Source organism: Arvicola amphibius, chromosome 10 (assembly GCF_903992535.2).
Source record: "Arvicola amphibius chromosome 10, mArvAmp1.2, whole genome shotgun sequence".
Classification (NCBI taxonomy): domain Eukaryota; kingdom Metazoa; phylum Chordata; class Mammalia; order Rodentia; family Cricetidae; genus Arvicola; species Arvicola amphibius.
In genome coordinates, this window is record NC_052056.1 from 104417496 (window position 1) to 104439446 (window position 21951).

A 21951-nucleotide genomic window follows, 5' to 3' on the forward strand; every position below is an offset into this window, starting at 1 on the left:
GGATAAATTATTCTCTCCTTAGTTAATACTACCCTCGAAGCCATTCACAATACCAGTCTCCCCTCTTACGAGGAATGTTAGGTTTGTTTTTCGCCTACGCCTCCTCTTTATGAAGGTGTGGCGGTATTTGGGGAAACTATTTTTTCAACCCGAGTTACACATAAACCACCCCTGTCGGGACAGGGCCTTACACTGAGCTTGGTCTCTGGGTTGGGTACTTGCCTCTTCAGCGCAGGCATACGGATCCCTGCTAAGCTGAAGCCCATTTGTAATCATACGGTAACTGTTAATAATACTGGGTATACCCTGGCTCCTAACAATACTTACCTTGCCTGTTCCACCGGACTTACCACTCTTGTAGTCAATGAGGAGTTTAATAAGCTTAAAGATTATTGCATTCTGGTAATACTCCTCCCTCGATTTACTATTCATGATCCCGAGAGTTTTTTGCACTTTTATGAGACTGGCTCCTCAGTATCGAAGAGAGAGCCTCTTACTGCCATAACCCTGTCTGTGATTCTGGGCCTTGCAGCTACTGGAGCAGGCACTGGTATTGCTTCCCTGGTGACCTCACAACACTTCACTCAGCTTCAGGCCGCTATCGATAGAGATCTTGTAGAACTCCAAGAAGGCATACAGAATCTTAAGGATTCGGTGACCTCCTTCTCCGAGGTGGTCCTACAAAATCGGCGAGGCCTTGACCTCCTATTCCTTAAGGAAGGGGGCTTATGCGTGGCTTTGAAGGAGGAATGTTGTTTTTATGCTGATAAGACTGGGTTAACTCAAAATAGTCTTGATAAGGTTAAAAAGAGCCTTGAAGATAGAAAACGGCTCAGAGAGCAACAGGAAGCTTGGTATAAAAATTGGTTCTCAACCTCACCATGGTTTTCCACTCTGTTACCTTCCCTTTTAGGCCCAGTGGTGGGCCTCCTCTTGCTTATCTCCTTTGGGCCCTGGGCTTTTAATCGTTTTGTTAAGTCTCAAATAGATTCTGCCTTGAAGCCTGCTGAAGTTCACTATCATCGCTTAGCTACTGAAGATGAAGCTGCTGTGATTGAATTGCCGCCTGCAATTGCTGATCAACCACCAGAAAATCCCCTCCCTTCTCCTCAACCCTCTTCCCGTTCCCCTCTATTTACAATACCCCCTAGCCCAGGCCCAAGATGGAAATTTTGGAGAAATTTCTAAATTTGGTCACGCTAGATCTATCCCCGTAGTGCCTCATATCTACGTACCCTGTGAGAAGAAGGCTGGAAAGTCAATAAGATATGAAAATTAGCCAAGAAGAAGCTGAAACTAACGAGCCAGGCAGTGTTTAAATGAATACAGTTTCCGTGTAATTATTTTGGGTGTAAATGCAGCCCGTTGCTCTACATTATTCTTGTCTCTGTAGTTCCTGTTTGTTTACCCAGATTTTCCTTGTCCAGAATTACCTTGGTTTTTGTTTTCTTTATTACTTCTACCTCAGTTTTCAATTCTTAAACTGTTTGCTTCACCTGTTTGATTTTTTTTCAGTTTTCTTGGCTTTCTTTGAGAGATTTATTAATTTCTTCCAACTTTTTGCTTGTCTTCTCCATTTTTAAAGGGAGTTTTTCATTTTCTCTTTTATGGTCTCTATCATTTTTATAATGATATATTTAAAGTCTTCTACTTCTTCTGGGTTAGAATTATTGAGTCTTCCTATTTTATGACCACTGCATTCTGTTGTTGCCATGTTGTTTTTAGGTTGTTGGAGAAAGTCTTGCATTGGCGCCTACCCATCTCTTCCTTCAAATGAGGTTGGCAGTGTCTTGGGAAAAGGTTAAAATGCATTTGTCGGGTCACCCTTATTCTTCTCAAATGATTTATGATTTACAACAAGAAATGAAAGAAACTTTTTCAATTGAGTTAACTGATGAATCTGGAACGGATGTCATGGAAAGCACTTCAGATTCTTTAGCTTCATTCAATTTTATCCATCATTTTAATAGACTTCTTATTCTTGCAATTGCTATACTTGTGTTTGCTGTAATAATTTACTGGCTTTACAAATGTATTTTAGCTTTGAATCTATACAGATTCATTGCAATGCTCATCAAAATTCTAGCAAAATTCTTCATAGCCCACAAATCACAATCCCAGAGAACCTAGACAAAAATGAAGACCCTAAAAGAGACATACATATCTAATCTACATGGGAAGTAGGAAAAGATAAGATCTCTTGAATAAATTGGGAGCATGGGAACCATTGGACAGGATATAAGGAAAGGGGAGTGGAGAAAATACATAGCTCAATAAAACAATTAAAAAGAAATCATACCACACCAAAAAAAATAAAGAAAAGAAAAGAAACACCCCTCAACCTCAAAGATACACATGACCTCACAGCAAAGGGTTAGGAAAAAATTCGCCAATCTAATGGACCTAAAAAGCAAGCTGGTTAACTATTCAAGTATCTTATAATAATATAAACTTCAAACTAAAATCAGTCAAAAGAGATGAAGAAGGACATTTTATATTCATTACAGGAAAAATCTATCACGATGAAGTCTCAATTCTGAGCATCTATTTCCCAAATACAAGAGCACATACATTTGTAAAAGAAACATTACTAAAGCTTAAGTCACACATTAAGTCCTACACATTAATAGTGGAAGACTTCAACATCCCTTCTTTGGGATTTACTGCAATGATAGCATCTATTGCATGTGTGTTTTTGGATGTAACTGACTTCCTTGGGTTGTAGTTTCCTTCCAGTACTCTCTGTAGGACTGGATTTGTGGATAGGCATTTTTTAAATAGGGCTTTGACATAGAATATCTTGTTTTCTCTGTCTTTGGTGATTGAAAGTTTTGCTACATATAATAGTCTGGGCTGGCATCCATGGTCTCTTAGTGTCTACATAACACCTGTCCAGGACCTTCTGGCTTTATCTGTTTCCATTGAGAAGTTGGGTGCATATTTTTTTTTTTTTTTGGTTTTTCGAGACAGGGTTTCCCTGTAGTTTCTAGAGTCTGTCCTGGAACTAGCTCTTGTATACCAGGTTGGCCTCGAACTCAGAGATCCGCCTGCCTCTGCCTCCCGAGTGCTGGGATTAAAGGTGTGCACCACCGCCGCCCGGCTGCGTGCATATTTTTTATAGGTCTGCCTTTATGTGTTGCTTGATATTTTTCCTTTGCAGCTTTTAAAATTTTTTATTATTTTGTGTATTTAGTGTTTTGATTAATTGTTATTATATGCTGAGGGATGAGGAGACTATTTTTGGGTTCAGTCTATTTGGTGTTCTGTATGCTTCTTGTACTTTCTCTTTTTATTTTTATTAAAAATTTCCAACTCCTCCGCTCCTCCCACTTCCTTCCCTTCCCCTCCACCCACATCCCCACACCCTCCCTCTCCAGGCCAAAGAGCAGTAAGGGTTCCCTACACTATGGGAAGTCCAAGGTCCTCCCAGTTCCCCCAGGTCCAGGAAGGTAAGCATCCAAACTGACAAGGCTCACACAGAGCCCGTCCATGCCATAGAATCAAAGCCCATCACCATTGTCCTTGGCTTCTCAGTCAGCCTTCACCATCAGCCACATTAAAAGAGTCCGGTTTGATCATATGTTCCATTCCAACTGGTCTTAGTGATCTCCCGTTAGATCTGTCCCACCGTCTCAGTGGGTGAATGCACCCCTCACTGTCCTGACTTTCTTTCTCAGGTTCTCTCTCTTTCTGCTTCTCATCAGGACCTTGGGAGCTCAGTCCAGTGCTCCAATGTGGGTCTCTGTCTCTATATCCATCCATCGCCAGATGAAGGTTCTATAGTAATATGCAAGATAATCATCAGTGTGGGTATAAGACAAGGCCAGTTCAGGCACCCTTTCCTCTGCTGTCCAATAAACAAGTTGGGGACATCTCCTTGGACACCTGGGAACCTGTCTAGAGTCCAGAGTCTTGACAACCCTAAAATGGCTCCAGTAATTAAGATATATACTTCCCTGCTCCCCCAACCACCCCTCCTCCATCCCAGCCATCACATTCCCTCAAGCTTTCCCCATCCTCTCCTTCTCCCTTCTCTCCCCACATCTCCCCTTATCCCCACATCACCCCCACCCCCGTGCTCCCAACCCATGCCCGGCAATTTTTCCATTTCCAATATGAAGAATGATAACAATATATTTTTCTTTGGGTTCATCTTCTTACTTAGCTTCTCTAGGATCACAAATTATAGGCTCTATGTCCTTTATTTATGGCTAGAATCCACTTATGAGTGAGTACATATCATATTCCTCTTTTTGGGTCTGGGTTACCTCACTCAGTAAAGTGTTTTCTATTTCCATCCATTTGCATGCAAAATTCAAGATGTCATTGTTTTTTACAGCTGAGTAGAACTCTAAAGTGCATATGTGCCACACCTTTATCCAATCTTCTATTGAGGGGCACCTAGGTTGTTTCCAGGTTCTGGCTATTACAAATAGTGCTGCTATGAACATAGTTGAACAAATGCTTTTGTAGTATGATTGGGCATCTCTTGGGTATATTCCCAAGATGGAATTGCTGGATCCTGAGGTAGGTTGACTCCCAGTTTCCTGAGAAACCGACAGACTGATTTCCAAAGTGGTTGCACAAGTTTGCATTCAACCAACAATGGATGAGTGTACCTCTTACTCTACATCCTCTCCAGCACAGGGTATCATTGGTGTTTTTGATTTTAGCCATTCTAACAGGTATAAGATGGTATCTTAGAGTTGTTTTGATTTGCATTTCCCTAATCGCTAAGGAGGTTGAGCATGACCTTAAGTGTCTTTTGGCCATGTGAACTTCTTCAGTTGATAATTCTATGTTCAGATAAGTACCCCATTTTTTAATTGGGTTAATTAGCATTTTAACATCTAGTTTCTTGAGTTCTTTATATATTTTCGAGATCAGACCTTTGTCTGTTGCAGGATTGGTAAAGATCTTCTCCCAGTCAGATGGTTGCCTTTTTGTCTTAGTGACAGTGTCCTTTGCTTTACAGAAGCTGCTTAGTTTCAGGAGGTCCCATTTATTCAATGTTGCTTTTAATGTCTGTGCTGCTGGGGTTCTACATAGGATGCAGTCTCCTGTGCCCATATGTTGTAGAGTACTTTCCACTTTCTCTTCTATCAGGTTCAGTGTGTTCAGATTGATATTGAGGTCTTTAATCCATTTGGACTTGAGTTTTGTACATGGTGATAGATATGGATCTACTTACATTCTTCTACAGGTTGACATCCAGTTATGACAGCACCATTTGTTGAAGATGCCCTCTTTCTTCCATTGTGTACTTTTAGCTCCTTTATCGAAAATCAGATGTTCATAGGTTTGTGGGTTAAGATCCGGGCCTTCTATTCGATTCCATTGGTTGACTTCACTGTTTTTATGCCAGTACCAAGCTGTTTTCAATACTGTAGCTCTGTAACAGTGTTTGAAGTCAGGGATGGTAATGCCCCCAGAAGTTCCTTTATTGTATAAGATTGTTTTGGCTATCCTGGGTTTTTTGTTTTTCCATATAAAGTTGATTATTGTCCTTTCAAGGTCTGTGAAGAATTTTGTTGGGACCTTGATGGGGATTGCATTGAATCTATAGATTGCCTTTGGTAGAATTGCCATTTTTATTATGTTGTTCCTCCCAATCCACGAGCAAGGGAGATCCTTCCATTTTCTGGTATCCTCTTCAATTTCTTTCTTCAAAGACTTAAAGTTCTTGTCAAATAGGTCTTTCATTTCCTTGGTTAGAGTTACCCCAAGATATTTTATGCTATTTGTGGCTATCGTGAAAGGTGACGCTTCTCTGATTTCCCTCTCTGCTTCCTTATCCTTTGTGTATGGGAGGGCAACTGACTCTTTGGAATTGATCTTGTATCCAGCCATGTTGCTGAATGAGTTTATCACCTGTAGGAGTTCTTTCGTGGAGTTTTTGGGGTCGCTTATGTATACTATCATATCATCTGCAAATAACAAAAGTTTAACTTCTTCCTTTCCAATTCGAATCCCCTTGATCCTCTTATGTTGTTTTATTGCTATTGCTAGAACTTCAAGCACTATATTGAAGAGATATGGAGAGAGTGGACAGCCTTGTTGTTTTCCTGAATTTAGTGGAATGGCTTTGAGTTTCTCTCTATTTATTTTGATGTTAGCTGTTGGCTTGCTGTAAATAGCTTTTATTATATTCAGGTATGACTCTTGTATCCCTAATCTCTCCAAGACCTTCATCATATAGGGGTGTTGAATTTTTGTCAAATGCTTTTTCAGCATCTACTGAAATGATCATATTTTTCCTTCAGTTTATTTATATGAAGCATTACATTGATAGATTTGCTTATGTTGAGCCAGCCCTGCATCTCTAGGATGAAGCCTACTTGATCGTAATGGATAATTTTTTTAAATGTGTTCTTGGATTTGGTTTGCCAGTATTTTATTGAGAATTTTTGTGTCAATATTCATAAGTGAGATTGGCATATAATTCTTGGGTGAGTCTTTGTGTGGTTTTGGTATCAGGGTAACTGTAGCTTCATAAAAGGAATTTGGCAATGACTCTTCTGTTTCTATATTATGAAATACATTAAGGAGTATAAGTATTAGGTCTTCTTGGAAGTTCTGGTAGAATTCTGCATTGAAACCATCTGGTCCTGGGCTTTTTTTTGGTAGGGAGGTTTTTGATAACAGTTTCTAATTCTTTGTGACTAACAGGTCTATTTAGATTGTTCACCTGGTCCTGGTTTAACTTTGGCATATAGTACTTATGTAAAAAAAGTCCATTTCTTTTACATTTTCCAATTTTGTGGCATACAGGCTTTTTTAGTATGATCTAATGATTCTCTGAATTTCCTCTGTGTCTGTGTTTATGTTCCCCTTTTCATTTCTGATCTTATTAATTTGCATGTTTTCTCTCTGCCGTTTGATTAGTTTGGCTATGGGTTTGTCAATCTTGTTGATTTTCTCCAAGAACCAGCTTTTTGTTTCATTGATTCTTTGGATTGTTTTCTGTGTTTCTATTTTGTGGATTTCAGCCCTCAGTTTGATTATTTCCAGTCTTCTACTCCTCTTGGATGAGTCTGCTTCTTTTTTCTTTTTTCTTTTTTCTTTTTTTTTTTTTGGTTTTTCGAGACAGGGTTTCTCTGAAGCTTTTTTAGAGCCTGTCCTGGAACTAGCTCTTGTAGACCAGGCTGGCCTCGAACTCACAGAGATCCGCCTGCCTCTGCCTCCCGAGTGCTGGGATTAAAGGCGTGCGCCACCACCGCCCGGTTTGCTTCTTTTTTCTAGAGCTTTCAGGTGGGCTGTTAAGTCTCCAATGAGTGCTTTCTCCGTTTTCCTTAAGTAGGCACCTAGTGCTATGAGTGCTATGAACTTTCCTATTAGTCCTGCTTTCATAGTGTCCTACAGGTTTGAGTATGTTGTTCCTTTATTTTCATTAAATTCAAGGAAGACTTTAATTTCTTTCTTTATTTCTTCCTTGTCTCAGGTGCGATTGAGTAGTTGACTGTTCAGTTTCCATGAATTTGTAGGCTTTCTGTGGGTAGCATTGTTGTTGAATTCTAACTTTAATCCATGGTGATCCGATAAGACACAGGTGTTTACTAATACTTTTTTGTAACTCTGGAAGTTTGCTTTGTTACCGAGTATGTGGTCAATTTCCAAGAAGGTTCCATGAGCTATAGAGAAGAAAGTATATTCTTTCCTATTTGGGTGAAATCTTCTATAGATGTCTGTTGAGCCCATTTGATTCATTACCTGCATTAATTCTCTTATTTCTCTGTTAGGTTTCTGTCTGATTGACCTGTCCATTGGTGAGAGAGGAGTGTTGAAGTCTCCAACTATTAGTGTGTGTGCTTTGATGTCTGTCTTGAGTACTAGTAATGTTTCTTTTACATAAGTGGATGCTTTTATATTAGGGGCATAGATATTCAGGATTGAGACTTCATTCTGATGGATTTTTTCTGTAATGAGTATAAAGTATCCCTTTCCATCTCTTCTGATTGATTTTAGTTTGAAGTCAACTTTGTTAGAAATTAGTATGGCCACACCAGCTTGTTTCTTAGGTCCATTTGCTTGATAAACCTTTTCCCAACCCTTTACTCTGAGTAGGTGTCTGTCTTTGTGGTTGAGGTGTGTTTCTTGTAAACAGCAAAATGTTGGATTCTGTTTTTGTATCCAGTCTCTTAGCCTGTGCCTTTTTATAGGTGAGTTGAGTCCATTGATATTAAGTGACATTATTGACCTGTGATTATTAACTCCGGTTATTTTTTTTTTTTTGGTAGTAGAGTTTGCGTTTTTCCTTTCTTTGAGTTGTGCTTGTGATGTGTCACTAGATTTCTGAGTTATTGTGGGCATTGTTGGATTCCTTGGTTTGTGCTTTTCCTTCTATTACTTTCTGTAAGGCTGGATTTGTGGCTACGTATTGTTTAAATTTGTTTTATCCTGGAATATTTTGTTTTCTCCATTGATAGTGAATGAATGCTTGGCTGGGTATAGTAGTCTGGACTTGCATCCATGGTCTCTTTATTAGTGTGTGTTCCTTTACTGTATGTTGTGTCTTTATTTTCATTGAATTCAAGGAAGACTTTAATTTCTTTCTTTATTTCTTCCCTGATCTAGGGGTGGTTCAGTAGTTGACTGTTCAGCTTCCATGAATATGTAGGCTTTTGGGGGTTAGAATTATTGTTAAATTCCATGGTGATCCTATTAGACACAGGTGGTTACTAACAATTAAAAAATGGGGTACTGAACTGAACAGAGAATTCTCAACAGAAGAAGTTCAAATGGCCAGGAGACACTTAAGGTCACATTCAACTTTCTTAGCGATCAGGGAAATGCAAATCAAAACAACAATGAGATACCATCTTATACCTGTCAGAATGTCTAAAATCAAAAACACCAATGATAGCCTTTGCTGGAGAGGATGTGGAGTAAGGGGAACACTCATCCATTGTTTGTGGGAATGCAAACTTGTGCAACCATTTTGGAAATCAGTGTGGCAGTTTTTCAGGAAATTGGGAACCCACCTACCTCAGGATCCAGCAATACCAGTCTTGGTATGCCCAATCATACTACAAAAGCATTTGTTCAACTATGTTCACAGCCTCATTATTTGTAATAGCGAGAACCTGGAAACAACCCTGGTGTGCCTCAATGGAAGAATGGATAAAGAAAATGTGGAATATATGCACACTAGGGTACTACTCAGCAGTAAAAAACAATGACATCTTGAATTTTGCATGCAAATCCATAGAAATAGAAAACAGTTTTCTGAGTGAGATAATCTAGACCCAAAAAGATGAATATGGTATATACTCATTAGTGGACTCTAGCCATAAACAAAGGACATTAAGCCTATAGTTCACAAGCCTAGAGAAGCCAAATAACAATGTGAGCCCAAAGAACAACATATATAGATTCTTGGAAATTGGAAGCAAACAAGATCTCTACACAAAAGTTGGGACAATGAGGGTGGGGTTAGGAATGGTGGTGGTGTTGGAGTCAGGGGAGAGCGGGAGAGAGAAGAGTGAAGGGAAATATTCAGGAGAGCTTGGGGGAGTGGGAGGTTGGAGATGGAGGAAAGGCAGATATAGGAGCAGGGAAGAAGATATCTACATTAAGGGAGTCATTTTAGGGTTGGTAAGAGACTTGACTGTAGAGGGGATTTCAGGTGTCCACAGGGATGTTTCCAGCTAGGTCCTTGGGCAGCAGAGGAGAGGGTGTCTGAACTGGCCTTGCCCCACTATCACACTGATGATTATCTCAAATATCATCATAGAATCTTCGTCTGGTGATGGATGGAGATAGAGACAGAGACCCTCATAAGAGCAAAGGACTGAGCTCCCATGGTCCAGTTGAAGAGCAGAAGGAGGGAGAAGATGAGCAAGGAAGTCAGGACTGTGAGGGGTTGGTCCACCAACTGAGGCAGTGTGCCTGTTCTAATGAGAGCTCACCAAATCCAGCTGGACTGGAACTGAACGAGCATGTAATCAAACTGGACTCTGATTGTGGCTGACAATGGGGGCTGACTGAGAAGCCATTGATAAAGGCACTGGGACTTGTTTTTATGGCATGTTCTGGCTTTTTGGGATCCTAGTCTATATGGATGCACAAGCTTCCTAGGCCTGGATGGCCTTGGGCTTCTGACAGGGCAGGGTTCCCTGCCCTCTCTTAAGCAGAGAGAGGGAGGAAGGAGGGGGAGTGGAGGACCAGGAGGGGGTTGGGAGGAGGGGAGGAAGTGTAAATTTTTGAATGGAAAAATTAAAAAAGAGAAAGGAATTAAATCATCAGGGAATTCTAGAGGGGAAGGTAAGTGTGCTACACTACAGTTTTAGGTGGTTAGAAAGGTTTATTTTCAATAAAATTATGAATATGGCATGGATTGTATAAATCAGAGTGTGACTTCTTTTCTCCCAGCTCAGAGAGGATACCAAATAGCTAGGCAATCTACCTAAACAGTCTGAGAGAAGCTGATGGCTCCTGAATCTGATAGCACATACACCAGATTGTAGTTTCTATGGACCTAGGTCTGGTGTTTTATTCTAGGCAGTAGAAACAAAAAAGGGATGCAGGTCTCTAAATTATCAGTTCTTGTGTATGCTGTTATCAGCCATTATGGTCTTAGTGTAAAACTAGAGAAGCAACTTGGACAAGTAGATGCCTGAACTCTAATCACTGACCAACTGTCTGTTGATAAAGATAATTGCAGGAAGGCAGATCTCTGCATTTACCCATGGGAGAGGAATGGAGGGTAGAGAGTAGGAAACTGTTTTCACAAAACAATTCTGAACTGTGGGAAGTAATTCCCAAATATTTACCAGAAAGGGAGTTAGCTACAGTGAAAGTCTACAGCAAAAGACAGTCACTTTATTCACAAAGCAATAAACCAAAAATCCTTGCCTTTTGCCTTTTGGTTTAACCTTTATCAGATTCATTGGTTCTGATAAGTCATTTGTGAAAAGATGGCTCAGCAATTACTGTATGATGTTGTGGATTGCAGCAATTATAACAAGTTTATATCAATCAAGTTTAGTATTTAAATGAAATAAAATTTGTTGAAAGGTTAAAAAAATAGAGTGCATACCTAAACAAAGAACTCTCAACAGAGGAATCTAAAATGGCTTAAAGACACTTAAGGAAATGCTCAACATCCTTAGTCATCAGAGAAGGGAGGAGGGTGAGTGGGGGAGTGGGAGGGGAATGGGAGGAGGGGAGGAAGTGTAAATTTTTGAATGAAAATATAAAAAAATAATATAATATAAAACCAACTCAGGATGGGCACCCTATGGTCAGTTATTCTGCATTTTGACATGTTGTGCTTCTCTGTAGTTGTGCCCATCTGTTGCAAAAGAAGATTTTTTGATGAGGGGAAAAAGCCACATTTAGAAATAGGTATAAGCACTCTTATCCCATGAGCCTTCTGTCCAGTCCAAATTTATGATATTTAATGTAATTTACAATGACAACTTTAGGACATCAACTGCAGTGTGACGTGAAAGGACTGGGAGGACAAAGAGCTTCCATTTTCTGGGTGTCCTGTTGAACTCTCTGCTATGTTTAAGCTGTGAGGGTAACCACAGTTCTTTAGACTCATTTATGATCAAGTGGATACTAGTTATAAACAAAGGATATTGAGCCTATTGTTCATGATTCTAGAGAAGCTAAGTAACAAAGTGAGCCCGAAGAAAAACATATAGATCCACCTGGAAAGTCGAAAAAACAAGATTGCCTGGTAAAATTGGGAACATAGAGGTGGGCCGAGAAGGGAGGGTGGAAGGAAGAGAGGAGGGGAGGAGTACTGCCTGTCACTTGTATTTTACCCTCTCTGAGCAGTGGATGGATGGTGGGGTGGGAGTTATGTGGAGGAATGGGAGAAGGAGAAGGAGTGGGAACTTGGATTGGTATGTATAATGAAAAGAGATATTTTGATTTCTTTTATAAAATAATAAATACTGACTTATGCTCTCAAGAGAAGCCTATACTGTAAACACTCAAACTTAACAGTGTGTGTGGAGGTGGGTGTGAAGCAACAATAGGTCAGATAAATGATATGGTATGAGCGAAATAAAGGAAAAAAGGCAGGACATTGTGCAGGGCATGAAAAGTCTGGTAACTTTTCCCATGTATCAGTTGTTCACTAATCTTACCATGTGGATGCTTTAGTGGAAAGGGAACGGCTGACACAGAAACTCAAGGAAGAGTACTTTAGTCCATAGAGAAATATCCTTTCCTTCTTAGATCTCAGTCATCTAGTTTATGGGCCAGACAGATGACTCAGTGTGTAAAGGAGCTTGCTGCTGATTCTGAAGAGCTGAGGTTGAGCCCTGATAACCCACATAGTAGGTAGAACTGATGCTCACAAGTTGTCCTCTGATCTCCACAGGCACCCATGGTATTTGTGCACGTTCATAGTAAGAAATTAAGAAATATAATTTTAAAACATTTTTAATATTTTAAAATTTTTATTAGCTATGTATAAATGTTTGTACAGCCTTGGCTGTCCTGGAATTCATTCTGTAGACAAGATTGTTCTTTAATTCAGAGGTCCACTTGCCTCTGCCTCCCAAGTGTTGGGATTAAAGGCCAGTGCGACAACTACCTAGCCAATTTAGCAGATTATAAAAAGAAGGCATGAAGTTGGGAGGGATTTTTGAAGGGCATCCAAAGAAATTTGAGTAGGGATGTGTGTAAAGAATATATATAAACAAAATATATTTGTATGTGTATGATTTTTACCATAAATTAAGATTTAATTATATTTTAAAATATTTTGTTTAGAATATTTCTTCATTTAGATGTCTATTTTCCTTTTTACTACAGGTAAAAACATCATGCCATAGGGTACTGGAAGGTGCTATAACAATACTGGATTAGAAAAGTAATTAACAGTCTCACAGCTGTGAGCCATGTTAGCTACAAAAGGACCTTCCTGAAAGATATGCCCACTGGTGCAATTGTGGCACAAATGCTATGGGAGTGACCAACCACTTTTTAAATTGGATTTCAGGCCCACTCCATGAGATGGAACCTAAATCCTCCATTGCTAATGTGGTCAACAACCTGAGACTAGATAAACTATGCGTGCTAAGAGAATACCTACTACTACTAATCTATTAAATTAATATAGCAATAAAAAGTGTCCTAGTGACATACTGCTATAGTAATAGAATAGTGTATCACTCAACCCTCATCAGAAAAGCTTCTTCCTGTAGTAGACTGTAACTAAGAAGAAAACCTACAACTTGTCAACATGAAGCAAAGAAGAGACTTTGGAATGCTCGGCTCTGACAAGGATGTCTATATCATACCTCTCCCCTCAAGGCTCAGAGATCCATGTGGAATAGAAGGCAGAAAGATTCGAAGAGTCAGAGGTAGTGGATGACTTCAAGAAAACAGCATTTTTCCAGACGCAGCATGGCAGATGCACATATGAACTCACAGAGACTGTGACAAAATTCTCAAGCTAAAGCCAGACAAATCTTAGTGTAGTAGAGCTCAGAATCCTCCCCCTAGCCAAGGAGATATTGTCAATTGAAAGTTCCTGAGAGAAGGAAAGCCAGTTTTCATCAATGGGTTGACACTGGGTTTGTCAACTCCACTCCAGTCCAGGCCTCACACCCAGGATTTGGTATCTAACATGAACTGGACTCTGTGGTTTGTTTTGTTTAGTTTTGTTTTGAAACAGTGGAAGATAATATAAAGTTGGGTAGGAAATATAATTTAAAGGGAGATGGGAAAGATCTGGGAGGAATTGGAGGAAAAGAATTAATATGATCAATATATATTTTATGCAGCTGTCAAAGAATATAAAATATGTTTAAATAGGATTTTAAAAAAATTTATATTTTTAGTGTAACATTATTGTGTATACTGGAGGCAAAACATATGATAACAATTTTGCAAATAGATTTGCAAATAGATATTGTATCAAATTTTATTGATCAAATTACAGAGACATGGTTATTCTCCAAAAAGTCAAAGAAACTGATGTAGACAATTAGATATGGTTGGTGATTGTTCCATGAGCATCAGAGATGAATTTTCCATTTTGTCAGCTAACTTCGTCATGTCTTCTACATTAGATGGTACTCTATATTGACAATGGGACTGCTCAATGGATGTACTGAATTTTAACCATGCACCAAGTCCAGTTGATTAAGCCTCATCTTCATCTGAGTTTTATTCAAGAAATAAATTAAAGATTCTAATGTTCTTAACCACCACCTGAGAGGAACACTGCAGACTCCTTGAGAGAAAGTCATGCTCCAGTTATGATCACATCCCGTGGTACAACCTTTAGAACAATGGGCTTTTCTGGTTGAAGAAGTGGTTGTCTGTTTAATTTCAAGGGAATCTGCAACAGTGGAAGTAATATTGAGAATCAACGAGTGAGCCAAGAACCCATAAAGAAAAATAAAAACCATTCAGGATGGTGATCCTTTGCAGGTACCTCTAAGCTGCATTTGAGGTCATATGCTTGGACTTCCTCATCCTCCAAGCTGTGACCATTAGATGGTGAAAGCATGCTTCCAAATATGCATAAGGCAATACATTTATTGAGACTCTATGGCATACAGGGCCTGAGATGAAGCCATATCTGTTTATGTTATTTCTGTTCTATGCTACTTTGGAGCAAGAACTGTTGAGTTTAATTTTTTTTCTTCTTTCTTTTTTTTTTGTTTTTTCAAGACAGGGTTTCTCTGCAGCTTTTTTAGAGCCTATCCTGGAACTAGCTCTTGTAGACCAGGCTGGCCTCGAACTCACAGAGATCCGCCTGCCTCTGCCTCCCGAGTGCTGGGATTAAAGGCGTGCGCCACCACCGCCCGGCTTTGAGTTTAATTTTTATTTTGTTTTATTTTTTTCAAGGCAGGTTCTCACTCTGTAGCTGTGGCTGTCCTGCCACTCAAAAGTATACCAGGTTATTCTTGAAGTCAGAGTTCCAACTGCTTCTTTTTCTTGATCACTATGATTAAATGCATTTGCCATTAAGCCTGATGAATTTAACGTATTAGCTCCTGATTCTTAGTTACTATGTCCTACTTTTTTAAGTCCTGAAAAGTTATTTTTGGTTTGTTGATATTTGGAATTAACCATGAGAGAATACACTTCACCTCTATGAATAGTTCTCAGATCCTAGATCTTATGTCACCTCTACCGTTGAGCCCATTCTGGACAAGTCTTTAGGAGGACAGATATTTGCTTATTTTTCTAGCACCTATTCTTGGCTTTCTAGAATGGGATGCATGAAGAGTTCTTAGTCCTTCAGTGTTTTCAGTGATGTTTTAACCCCATGTTGTTCAGTGATGGAGGGGAAAGGTGGAGTAAAGTGATCACAAGAGAAGGGAGAGGAACAAAGTTATCATGCTGATAGAGAGGTGTCAAATTTAAGATGACTGAAGCTTGCCATGTCATCTGCCCTTTGACAGGTGTGCCATTGGCTCTCAAAGCTTGAACCTTGCTTTGTCTTTCAACATCTCTGCTCATGTCTGTGATTAAATTCTTTAGTGAGAAATTAGTAATATAAATGAGGTTGTTTGCTGAAAAATCTACTTAGCTTCCTTAATCCATGAATCACAGAAGAAATATTTTCATCCTTCTATTTATCCAATAAAACTAATTGACAAAGAGAAGCCATATTTCTAAATATATCAATTCCATAAATTTTAGCCGTCCCCTTTCCATGATGCAGGAACAAGTTGTTCAAGAAAATGTAAATGCTTTCTCGAAATGTCCTATCATATTCTTTTAAAATTTTAAGTAGTATACATGTGTTTTCCATAGAGGCCTAAAAAGAGGTGCATAAAAATATATACAGAAGCATTATCTGTTATTTTTAAGTTAGTTTTAATATTTGCGTGAAAGAATATTATAATTGTAAGCTCTACTTCAAAACTTTTCCCAAAGGCTTTCAATGCACAAATTCTCCACAAAGGACCATTGGAGTTTGTGGAAGAAATAATATGAGGTGATATAGAAAAGATATGTGATAGCCTTCAATACTGAGAGAAAAAGCACAGCTAAACTGGAGGCTTCAATGACAAAATATTAGCATGGGTGATCAATACAGCCTGCAGAAGCCAAAAGTAGAATACAAAGTAAATGAGGAAATAAACCCAAGAGGAAGATTTATTTGGGGCAGAACAAGAACTTGATATATGAGAGCAGAACACAAAGTGGAAAAAGATTCTTTGCTTATAGAAACATGACAACTACGTTTTTTTTTTTTCTGGAGCAGGGGTCTTGATTCTTGATAAGTGACATTAGAACCACCAAGATGTCACATAAAGTTGGAGTTCATCATAACCAGCAACTTTTAAAAGATTTGTTTATTTCTATTGTATGTATAGCAGTGCTTTACCTACACATGTGTATGTACACCACATGTCTCAATAGAAGCCAGAGAAGGACATAAGAGGCTCTGGAAATGGATTTACAAATGGTTGTTATGCACCATGTGGGTGCTGGGCCCTGAACTCAGGGCTTTTGTAAGAACAACTAGTACTCTTAAACACTGAGCCATCTCTTAATCCCTAGCAACTGTGTTTTCAAATACTGGTTCTTGACATCACATGGGAAGTCAGAGATTAGCTTTTAAAGCCACACTCTGGGTAAATGATTTCTGGATTTCAAAAATGATTAGGCATCATGAGTTTCTGCTTTTGCTTTTGATATGGGCTGTCATGTAGCTCATGCTGACTTCAAATTCATTATGTGGCCAAGGATTACTTGAATTTCTGATCCTTTTGCCTCCACCTCCTGAGTGCAGGCATTGCAGATATGCTTCACCAGAGCTACTTCATGTATTTCTGGAGATGGGACCAGGGCTTTGTGCATATGAGGTAAGCAGTTTACCATTTGAGAAACATCTCAGACCTCATATATGAGTTGTAAAACTACTTGGTGATTCTAATGTACAGCCAGTGGTTGACAAATGAGACAGCCAGAGGAGGGCTTCTGTGAGTTCTTGATGAAGAGTGCACCACCCAACAAACATGAAGTCATGATCACTGAACCTCTTTGTGGCACAGTAGATAGCCAATCTGCAGTGGGCATGACTGAAAATTCAAATAGAATACTATAATCCTGTCATACTAGCCTGTACCAACTCTCTATAATGCTGCAGTTGTACTATATACTGACACAGAACTAAAGGCCGCTTAGCTCTTCTCTGAATACAAATAACTCATTAGGCCATAAAATGAGTTAGGAAACCTCAAACAAGCAGATTCATTTTTATACAGAGAACCTTCAGTAGAAAACAACATCTCCCATATAACATTATTTACAGAGGTAGTTTTCCCCACCTCACCTGTGTTTCCTTACAAGGCTGTAAGGAGAAGTTCTGCATCACTTTAATGACAGCAAGTTTCATGCTCATGAGAGCAAACCTCATGCCAAGGCAATTCCTGGGACCATACCCAAAGGGCATGTATACATAAGGATTGATGCTGCCCTTGTTCTCCTTGCTGAACCTGAAGACACACAGTAATGACAAGTTAGCAAAAGATGGAAACATAAGAGGTACAGATACAAATTTGCCTTTGGACATCTAACCAGTAACATACAGGTAGTTTGGGAAAAGTTCATTGAACTACTGCTTCCAGGTATTTGACTCTGAGAATTGTACACTAAAGGTCCTTTCCATCCACTTGCCCTCTAAGAGTTTCCATATATGAGATAAGAAAATGCTGTTAGACAGAAAATGCATCCTCTCTGCCCAGAAGTGTAATAGTGGTATTACAGGGTAGAAGAAATCAACCAGTATTGTGGGACAATGGCCTTGTACCCTGTAAAGATTTGTCACTTGTATTGGTTTAATAAAATGATGATTGGTCAGTAGCCAGGCAGGAAGTATAGGCAAGGTGATCAGAATAGAAGAATTCTGGGAGGGGGAAAGGCTCACTCTGCAGTTGTCACCCAGACACAGAGGAAGCAAAATGAAAATGCCTCACTGATAAAATGTATGAAGCTACATGGCTAACACAGACAAGAATTATGGCTTAATTTAAGATGTAAAAGTTAGTTAATAATAATCCTGAACTAATAGGCCAACCAGCTTATAATTAATGTAGGCCTCTGTGCATTAGGATTGAACAGCGGGACTGGGCAAGACAGAAACCTCTATTAACAAACCACTGTCTGACTGTATATGAGTTCTAATTTACAGATGGAATTGATACCTGGTACTGTAAACATGGTGAAAATCCAATAGCTATGGAGGTTATAGGCAATAGGGGTAAATGTATGACTGTCATTTTGCTAAGTGGACATTGTATTAAACTGTCTTATTAATATTCATGTTTATACACAAAAATTAGCGCTGCTATTAGTCTTGGTCAGAGAAGCTTCTGATTGTAGTGGGAGACAGTTAATACAGATCTTCATATTTGGTCAACGCTAAAAAATGATTGATGGTGGAGTGTTCAGCACTTAAAGAGCATCTATATTATGCCCACTGGAGTTCATAGAACATCCCTTAAGAGGGAACAGAATAATGTAAGAGCCAGGGAATGAAAAGGGTGCTGTGAAAGACTGTCTTCTGAACCTGACACAACCATTGTACTAATGAACTCCCAGCAGCTGTGGCTGCCTACACAAGACTAGACCATGTTGATACATTCCATCAAGGATGAGGGAGGGAGTCCATGAAACTGCCTCTGTGAAAAACTATTGACAACCAATGGTTCCTGGGGGTAAGGGAGATATTCTTTTAATGGTGTAGCTCTTGGTGAGTTGTCCATTCTCCAGTAAATAACTCCTAGACCTACACCTATGCAAGCAACCTCAACTAAACTCATGAGTCACAAGAAAACAGGAAGACATGAATAGAGGAGGAAGACTTGATGGGGACAAGCAGGGATTCAACAAGTGTGCAAGGGAGAAGTGACAGGAGGTGAAAATGAACAAAATACCTTATATATACATGCAATTGTCAAAGGATAAAAACAAACAGGGGAATACATGTCTAAACTCCAAAAGTCTCTTCAAGATAATGCTGGATTCCATCTCTGAAAAGCATGTGCAAGTTAGACTGAAGGAAAGTGGGTTCCTGCCTCACACTTAAGTTGGTCTCTTAATGTGGGAGGATTAAAACACTGTACTTAAATCCTTGCATTTTCTTCTCATCTCTCTTCCCTCTTCCTTTTCCTCCTTTCTCTTCAGTTCTTCTCACAGAATGCAAATAGATGTAAAAACACACTTAGATCATCTTTCCACAAGAGAAACTATAACATATACAGCCCAGCATAGCTCAGAGTGTGTTTCCACTGCTGGGATTCTAGTACCTTTCAGGGAGGAATTCCTCAGGCTCTGGCCAGTACTGTGGGTCATGTTGAAGAACACAAATTGGTATAATCACCACTGAGCCTTTGGGAATAAACACACCATTCATTTCCACATCTTGTTTACAGAGTCTGTCAAGTCTGTTACCAGTCGGGTATAATCTGAGGGTTTCACTCAATACCATGTCGAGGTACTCCATCTCCATCACTTTATCATAGCTGGGGGGTGCCTGGGAAGAAAGAAATAGATTTGTGCTGGGTTTTTAGATTACCTTTCGATTGATCTTCATTGTACTGTTGAGTTTTCAGTAGCTCTAAGGCTGAGCTCAGCGTTGCAAAGTTTCTAGGCACTTAAAACACATTTAAAGGATTTTAAAATTGTTTTATTTTATGAGTGTAGCTGTTTTGCCTACATATGTGTTTGTGCACCACATGAGCATAGTGCCAATGGAAGTTAGAAGAAGGCACCATATCCCTCATGACTGACATTACAGAAAGCTGAGGGCTTTCCTTTGGGTATTGGCAATGAAACCTGGGTGGATCTTCCAAAAGAACAGCCAGTGCCCTTAACCATTGAGCCAACTATCCAGTCTCTTACAAAGTGGTCAAAATAACTATTACTTGGGTCTTAAAGATATCTCAATTTGTAAAGTTTCTAGTATGCAATTTTGAGTTCAGATATACATCATTCATAAAGCCAGACACAGTGTCACACATCTATAACTTAAGCGGGGAAAGAGGGCAGAGACAGGGCAGGCCTGGTGATTATTGGCCCAGACTGCTTAATCAAATCAATTTGATGATCTCCAGATTTGGTGAGAATACCTGTTTCAAAAACCATGGTGAAGAGTGATTTAGAAAAATATTCAATGTAGGTCTCTCTCTCTCTCTCTCTCTCTCTCTCTCTCTCTCTCTCTCTCTCTCTCTCTCTGTTTCTACACACACACACACACACACACACACACACACACACACACACACACCTTTGAGTGATAAGAATGTGACTCTTTTTCCCATCTACTCCAAGCACCATCCATTCACCTTATTGGGCAGAGCCAAATCAATCTCCTCCTGCAGTTTCTTCTGGATATCAGGGTGAGTGGCCAGAGAATACAGGGCGAAGGCAAGGGTGCTGCTGGTGGTGTCATAGCCACCAAAAATAAAGATAATTGACTGGGCCACTATTTCTATGTCAGACAGAGCTGAAAAAAATTTCAGGAAAGTCATGTCAGTGTGTACCAACACAGAAGAGATAAGGAAATAATCAAATGAGGCTCCTGTCTCCCTGGAGAGAAGTATGGAGAAGTCGTTTAGCCACTTTGATACTTTTGTTATCACTTTGACATCCAGAGAAGGGAAAGAGTACTTCAGCCAGGATACTCCATGGTTTATGCTATATTGGTCATCATCATCGGTGGGCAACTTCAAGACATGTAATTTATTCTGGTTTTAAGATTTATTTTCATATATATATATATATTTGTGTCTATCTGTGATTTTTTGGTTGAGTTTTGACTGAGTCTTCATTGTACTGTTGAGTTCTCAGTAGATGCAAAGTTGAAATCAATATAAGAAAGAACACAATGGTGTACTACACAGCAGAAAAAATAACGACATCTTGAATTTTGCAGGAGGAAATCAGTGTGGCGGTTTCTCAGGAAATTAAGAATAAATCTACCTCAGGATCCAGCAATACCACTCTTGGGAATATACCCAAGAGATGCCCAATCATACTACAAAGGCATTTGCCCAACTATGTTCATTGCAGCATTATTTGTAATTGCCAGACCCTGGAAACAACCTAGATGGCCCTCAATGGAATAATAGATAAGTAGAGTGTGGAATTTATACACATTAGAGTACTACTCAGTGGTAAAAAATAATGACATTTTGAATTTTGCATGCAAATGGATGGAAATAGAAAACAGTATCCTGAGTGAGATAACCCAGACCCCAAAAGATGAATATGGAATGTACTCACTCATTAGTGGACTCTAGCCATAAACAAAGGACATTAAGCATATAGTTCACAAGCCTAGAGAAGCCAAATAACAAGGTCAACCCAAAGAAAAACATATATATATCTTCTTGGAAATTGGAAGCAAACCAGATTGCCGGGCAAAAGTTGGGAGCATGGGGTTGGGGTGGGGGTACGGTTGTGGGAAGGGGAGAGGAGGAGAGAGAAGGGAAAAGGGAAAGACTGGAGAGTGCTTGGGGGAGTGGGAGGGTGGAGATGGAGGAAGGACATATATAGGAGCAGGAAAAAACCCATTAAATGAGCCATTTTAAGGTTGGCAAGAGACTTGGCTCTAGAGGGGAATCCCAGGTGTCCACGGGGATGTCCCCAGCTAGGTCCTTGGGCAGCAGAATAGAGGGTGCCTGAACTGGCCTTGCCCCACTATCACACTGATGATTATCTCAAATATCACCATAGAGTCTTCGTCCGGCGACAAATGGAGATAGAGACAAAGTCTCTCATCAGAGCAATGGACTGAGCCCCCAAGGTCCAGTTGAAGAGCAGAAGGAGGGAGAAGATGAGCAAGGAAGCCTGGACTGTGAGGGCTTGGTCCACCCACTGAGACAGTGTGCCTATCTAATGGGAAGTCACCAAATCCAGCTGGACAGGGACTGAATGAGCATGTGATCAAAGGGGACTTTCTGTATTTGGCTGAAAATGGGGGCTGACTGAGAAGCCATTGATAAAACCACTGGGACT

The 21951-nt window shown here is 39.7% G+C and overlaps 1 protein-coding gene across 5 annotated transcripts in view; it reads right to left on the minus strand.

Annotated features, from left to right (window-relative positions):
- LOC119825569 (cytochrome P450 3A11-like) overlaps positions 1 to 21951 on the minus strand; it is a 794398-nt gene that overhangs the window by 665617 nt on the left and 106830 nt on the right. For 2 of the 5 annotated variants that reach the window (XM_038346528.1, XM_038346525.1), the window contains 4 exons: positions 20277 to 20437; positions 19239 to 19465; positions 17264 to 17426; positions 13859 to 14308 (listed from right to left, as the gene is read on the minus strand). The exons of the other annotated variants lie outside the window; for them this stretch is intronic. In XM_038346528.1, the coding sequence (XP_038202456.1) occupies positions 14213 to 14308; positions 17264 to 17426; positions 19239 to 19465; positions 20277 to 20437 (647 nt within the window). In that variant the 3' untranslated portion in view covers positions 13859 to 14212. Of the gene's footprint in view, positions 1 to 13858; positions 14309 to 17263; positions 17427 to 19238; positions 19466 to 20276; positions 20438 to 21951 lie in introns of those variants that run through there. 5 annotated transcript variants of the gene reach the window in all.